The sequence below is a fragment of the Euphorbia lathyris genome, chromosome 4 (assembly GCF_963576675.1).
Source record: "Euphorbia lathyris chromosome 4, ddEupLath1.1, whole genome shotgun sequence".
NCBI lineage: Eukaryota > Viridiplantae > Streptophyta > Magnoliopsida > Malpighiales > Euphorbiaceae > Euphorbia > Euphorbia lathyris.
The window spans coordinates 5831707-5838239 of NC_088913.1; the positions used below are offsets into that span (position 1 = coordinate 5831707).

At 36.3% G+C, this 6533-nt stretch overlaps 1 protein-coding gene across 1 annotated transcript; it reads right to left on the reverse strand.

Moving 5' to 3' along the window:
• Positions 1 to 1376: 1376 nt before the first annotated feature.
• Positions 1377 to 5043, reverse strand: LOC136226272 (phytosulfokine receptor 1). The gene has a single exon (XM_066014656.1). It carries the CDS (start codon positions 4785 to 4787, stop codon positions 1710 to 1712), a length of 3078 nt encoding a protein of 1025 aa, XP_065870728.1. The 5' UTR covers positions 4788 to 5043; the 3' UTR covers positions 1377 to 1709.
• Positions 5044 to 6533: the final 1490 nt, after the last annotated feature.

Sequence of the window (6533 nt, forward strand, 5' to 3'; positions counted from 1 at the left end):
AGCCGAATCTCGAGTCACTACTCGGCTAATTTACAACCGTATTCATAGAACATGTCAAAACGGATAATCTCATCATAATCGTGTTGTGATTTATATATTCTACACATACAACAAAAACGATAATCGTATTAAACACGGAAGTTATCCCTATAAATAGTGACAGTCTTCAGCATATTATACCGTTGCTCGACAAAACGAACCGTTACAATTGATTCATATTTACTAAAATTACAACAATTTTGCACACATGATCATCCTACAGAACAGATGATCCACAACATATGGGGGCAAAAAATAAAGAACAAAAAAACTTTTATTTTATACATGCCGAAGTGTGAACAATTTCTTTAACACAAAACTACGTAGTTTTACATTTCTTCGTTTATCGAAATACTATTATTAAAAAAATAATTGAAAACTAAACTTATTCACGACCCTATTCATGAACATTATAACTTAACTTATTCATGAGTTTATTCACGAACCTAAAACTGAACCTACTCGTGAACTTTCGGACCGAGTTTCATCGTGCACAAATTCGACTCATTTACGAATCGAGTCTCAAAATCGTGCTCAAACTCAACTCGTTTATAAATCGAATCGAAAATTGTCGTGCTCATATCAAGCTGCTCAAGCAGCTTGGCTAATTTACAACCCTACTCATAAAACGTGCCAAAACGGATAATCTCATCATAATCGTGTTGTGATTTATATATTCTACAAATACAACAAAAACGATAATCGTATTAAACACGGAAATTATCCCTATAAAAAGTGACAGTCTTCATCATAGTATACCGTTGCTAGACAAAACGAACCGTTACAATTGACTCATATTTACTAAAATTACAACAAATTTGCACACATGATCATTCTACACAGCAGATGATCCACAACATATGGGGGCAAAAAATAAATAACAAAAAAAAAACTTTTATTTTATACATGGCTAAACGTGAATAATTTCTTTAACACAAAACTACGTAGTTTTATATTTATCCCATTATAGAAATACTATTATTAAAAAAATAATCGAACTAAACTTACTCACGACCCTGTTCGTGAAAATTGTAATTGAGCTTATTCATGAACCTATGACCCAGCATACTCGTGAGAGTTTTCAAACAGAGTTTCGTCATGCTCAATCTCGACTCTTATAAATCAAGCCTGAAAATCGTGCTCAAACACTACTTGTTTATAAATCGAACTGAACATAGTCGAACTTATATCGGGCCGAATCTCGAGTCGCTCGTAAGAAGCTCGGCTAATTTACAACCGTACTAATAGAACGCATCTTATCATAATCATATTGTGATTTATATATCATATAAATACAAGAAAAACGATAATCGTATTAAATACGGAAGTTATCCCTATAAATAATGCCAGTTTTCATCATATTATACCCGTTGCTCGACAAAACGAACCAAACGAACCGTTACAATGGATTCATATTTACTAAAATTACAACAAATTTGCACACATGATCATCCTACACAACAGATGATCCACAATATATGAGGGCAAAAAATAAAGAACAAAAAAAAAAAAACTTTTATTTTATACATGCCTAAGTGTGAATAATTTCTTTTTAATAAAAGTAAAAACTTACAAATTTGAGATAAAACTAGATTCCTTGTCTTTGGTTAGATTCCTCCTCTTCCCAGATTCTTGGAGGTAATATCTACAAAAAGTCACCAGGAATGTCTCTAGGAAGTGATTTCAATGTTTTCAAGCCAAGTAACTAACTCCATTGTTGAAGGTCTTATTTTAGGTGATTCACATAAGCAAAGGCAAGCGATATCGAGAACCCGGAGTAATTGCTTATCGTTCTCCTTGTCGTAAATGAACGGATCGAAAACCTCGCTTTCTTTGTTCTCTTTCTTCATCTGAATCACCCAAGAGATTAAGTCGCGTGATCCTCTAGGCTTGCACATGTCCATTGGCCTTTTCCCGGTGAGAAGCTCCAAGAGAACGACTCCGAAACTGTACACGTCTCCTTTGTAGGTTGCAACTGAAGCTTGGCCGTACTCGGGTGGGATGTAACCCAATGTTCCTACCAGATCTGTTGTTATATGGGTATCGTAAGGTTCTATGAGCCTCGCGAGACCGAAATCTGCTAAATGAGCTTCGAAATTCTCATTTAAAAGGATGTTGCTTGACTTGATATCGCGGTGTAGGATATGGGGATCGCATGATTGATGCAGATATGCAAGTCCTCTTGCTGATCCCTGAGCAATTTGAAGCCTGGTATTCCAATCTAAGGAAGATGGGCCATCGACCTTTTCGTGTAGCCAGTAATCCAAGCTGCTGTTTTCCATGTACGAGTATATTAAGAGGCGGTCGTTTTTGAATGTGCAATACCCTTGGAGACTGACAAGATTTCGATGCTGAGCTCTGGACAGAGTTTCTACTTCGGCACGAAATTCCCTTTCCATCTGACCACAATCACCGGACAGTCTTTTAATTGCAACCTTCTTACCATCTGGAAGTGCAGCTCTGTAAACTAGACCGAACCCGCCACAACCAATTATATTTGCTTGATCAAAGTTGTTAGTAGATTTCAGAAGGTCATCCAGGGAGAGATCTTTATAATTCTCCTTATTTTGGAATAGAACGACTAGCTTTGACCCGAGTTCTTCCAAATCCTTTTCGTTGGTATCGTCCCCTTCTTTTTCAGGATCGATCATTCCTCGGTTATGTGCCCGTAATACAATCATGAACATGAGGACAAGCAGAAAAGCTACACCAAAAGAAATCCCAACAGCCATGCCAATGATAACATCTTTGTTCTTTTTAGATTTCACAGGTGCTTCGTGCGGAACTTGGTCATCCGAACAAAGAGGAGCCCCGTGGTCGCCGCAGAGATGATTACCGTCAAAGCTTGAGTTAGGGAAGGTCAGAAATTGGCCTCCAACTGGAATTCTCCCGCTGAGGTTGTTCCCAGCGACGTTAAAGTCAGACAGAAAACTGAGTTTTATCAAGGATGAAGGTATCGGTCCCGAAAGATTGTTGTGAGACAAATCCAACATCTCCAAGCTAGTCATCCCTGATAATTCATCCGGAATTGGCCCAGCCAAATTATTATGCTTCAAGTCGAAAATATGGAGCTTTTTCAGATTCCCGAAATCAGACCAGATTGATCCATTAAGCAAGTTGTAACTGAGATCCAGCTTCGGCGGAAAGCTCATAACCTGATTATACTGCAACGCCCTCGCACTTTCATTCCTTTTCATGAAGAAAGGAAAGTCCGGGGAAGGCTCCACCAACGAGATATTCCGGTTGATAAGGCTAGGCAATTGAGTCAAGCTCTTCGGTATTTCTCCAACAAACGAGTTATTCGACAAGTCCAAATAAAAGAGATCAGAGAAACTACTAAACCAGTCCGGAATTGTTCCATTCAAATGGTTCCATGACAAATCTAACAGCTGCAATTTCGTGCTGTTCCTCAACCACATCGGAACTGAACCTGTGAGTCTACAACTAGCAATAACAAGCACCTTCAAGCTATCAAATCGGAGAGTAGGATCAGCAGGCAATTCTTCACCACGGAAATTTAAAGTGAGTACCAAAGTAGTTAAGTTCTTGCATTGCTGCAGAATCTGAAGAGCATATGAAAGATTATAGAGGCTGGAATTTGAGAGGGAAAGGTAAGATAGGCTCTGAAAATCCTTGAAACTCTCTGGAATTTGACCACTAAAATTGTTCCGGGCAAGGTTAATGTTCTTCAAATTCTTACAAGAAGGAAGATTACTAGGTAAAAGCCCTTTATACTTATTAGAACCTAGATCAAGGGAGGCTAAACTAGTCATGGAAGAACAGTTAAGTTGAATATTCCCATCCAATGAATTATTCCTCAAATTAAGCAATATAAGTGAAGAAGAACTTGCCAAAGAAGGAGGTATTCTACCAACAAATTGATTGGAATGGCCTACGAAATAATGAAATTTGGGTAATCTGTAAAAAACATCTGGTATGATACCTGAAAATCTGTTGGAAGAAATATCCAATCGTTCAAGGCTGAGCAATTGGCCAATTCCGTCATTGAGCTGTCCAGAAAGCTTGTTATCTTGAAGACCTAACAATTTGAGTTTCCGAAGCTGAAAAATATCCTCACTGATACCTCCAGTTAAATTGTTCATACCGAGACACAGATGCTCCAAGGAACTGCAGTTCCCTAACCCAGGCCAAAGGTCGCCGGAGAAGTAGTTAACCGCCAAACGAATGACTTGAATCCGCGAAGAGTTGCGGCAGATTTGAGTAGGAAGAGAGCCGTTCAGATTATTTGAGGAAATATCTAGGGTTTCAATCGACGGTAGATTAATACTCTGAGGAATTCCGCCGGTAAAATCATTGAAACTCAAGTCTAGAACCTGTAATTTCGGCAACTGAAATAGAGAAAAAGGAATAGAACCTTTGAGGAAATTACGAGACAGATTAAGAGTTCGAAGCTGATCTAAATTCCCCAACGAATCAACAAGTTTTCCGGTGAGTCTTAACCTTGGGAGCTCCAACTTAGTAACTCTACCAGAAGAATCAGAATCAGAACCATTACCAATTCCAAGAGAAGATGAAGAATTACAAGTGACGCCTCTCCAATCGCAGCAATTAGAGGAGAAATTAGCTCCCCAGGCGTCAATTTCAGATTGCAAAACAATCGAAAAATTCTGCAATGCTCTCAAATCGTCTCCATTGCAAGTCAAATTGAGATTCTGAGATTGGAGAACGCGAACTTGACAGCATAACCAAACAACAACAACCATTACCCCCAAATCTTGGATATCCATCGCTCTGAACCAAATCGAATATAGGAAGAAGATGAATTAAGAACCAGGAGATGAATTGGGAGCCATTTTTTTTGGCTGGAAAGGAAAGGAAAGGAAGATAAGAAGAGAGAATGTGGAAAAGGAATGGAGGTGGGAAGCAACGGAAAGGAGGTGAAAATGAGAAGCTTTAATGGAGAATGAGAGAGAGACAGAGATGGTGGGCTTTTGACTTCAACAATAAAACACAGCCGATTTCTGGTTTTTCTGATTAATGTATGCTAGTAAATACTTAAAAGTCGTAGCTTTATTTCTTCAAGTTGTTGGTTTTAGAAAGGTAATAGTATAAATATTAAGGCTTAAAGCTTTATTTCGCGTCTAACCTATCCAAAATTTTATCATTTGGCCCCTGACCTAGTATTTGGTTATATTTGGTCCTAATTTATCCCATTTGGTGAAATTTCATCCAATTTATATTCAAACTTTAACCGAATCGTTATCTCATTGATAAGTAACGATATTTTGACACTTGAACTTGAAACGTGATATTTATTAAAGTGTTTTTGCCACTTAATTAGATTAAAAAAGAAAAAAAAAAGAAAAATAAATCCTAACTAATATCTATTAAGTTCAAGTGTTAAAATATTGTTACTTATCAATGAAATAACGATTCGGTTTAAGTTTGAATATAAATTGGGTGAAATTTCACCAATTGGAATAGATCAGGGGCTAAATGTGACCAAATAATAGGTCAGGGGCCAAATGACAAAATTTTGGATAGATCAGGAGCCAAATAGTGCTTTAAGCCAAATATTAATTATGCTTATCCCTCGTAAAAACGGTATGAGACGGGTATGAAAATATTTTCGTTATTCGTTACCCGTCGTAACTCTTTCATATATTAAAAAATAGGGTTAAGATGTAAAAATACCTCTAACGTTTAAAATTGAGCAATTTTAACTCTAACGTTTGTAGCCAAAAACAATTTTACCTCTAACATTGATAATTTGGGTCAATTTCAGACACTATTATAAAACACATATTTTTATTCCTTATTTTGCACCAATTGCATATCAATTCGTTCTAAACAAAGGATTTCCTGTTTTTTTTTTGTAATTTAATAATATAATTGGAGATTAATATTTATAAATTCAGTGGATTTTTTGAATCTTTTTATCTAATTCATCAAAAGACAATATAATTTTTTTTATTTTATTTGTATTTTTTTCACATCCTAACATATGTTTGTAATTTGTTACTGATAAAATAACGCAGGCGTGAAGTATAAATGTCAAGATTCATGACCGAGAAGACAGTTTGATGAATTATGAAATTGGCCCAATTTATCAATGTTATGGGTAAAATTGCTCTTGCCTTCCAACGTTAGGGGTAAGATTGCACAATTTTAGACGTTAGGGGTAAAATTGCTCATGATCCAAAACATTAGAGGTATTTTTGCACTTTAAACCTATAAAATATTAATGGCATAATACTCATTTGGCTCCCTAAACTAAGGCCTCAAAATCAATTAGGATTTTAAATATCAAAATCATTAATCAGGTCTCTGAATTAACAAAAAATGATCAATTGAGTCCTCATTCTAAATAAAAATTATCAATTAAGTCCTCATCGAAAAACATTCGGTTGAACGGTTTCAAATTCTCTTCCCCAAACTCATTTTGAACCAACACAAAAGTTATTACAGTTTATCAAATAGTCACGGTTTCTGATTTTAGGATAAGACAATGATTTAATTAATGATTTTTGCTT

Excerpts from the sequence above, each read along its gene's own strand:
- LOC136226272 (XM_066014656.1), bottom strand. The coding sequence starts at position 4,787 with ATGGATATCCAAGATTTGGGGGTAATGGTTGTTGTTGTTTGGTTATGC.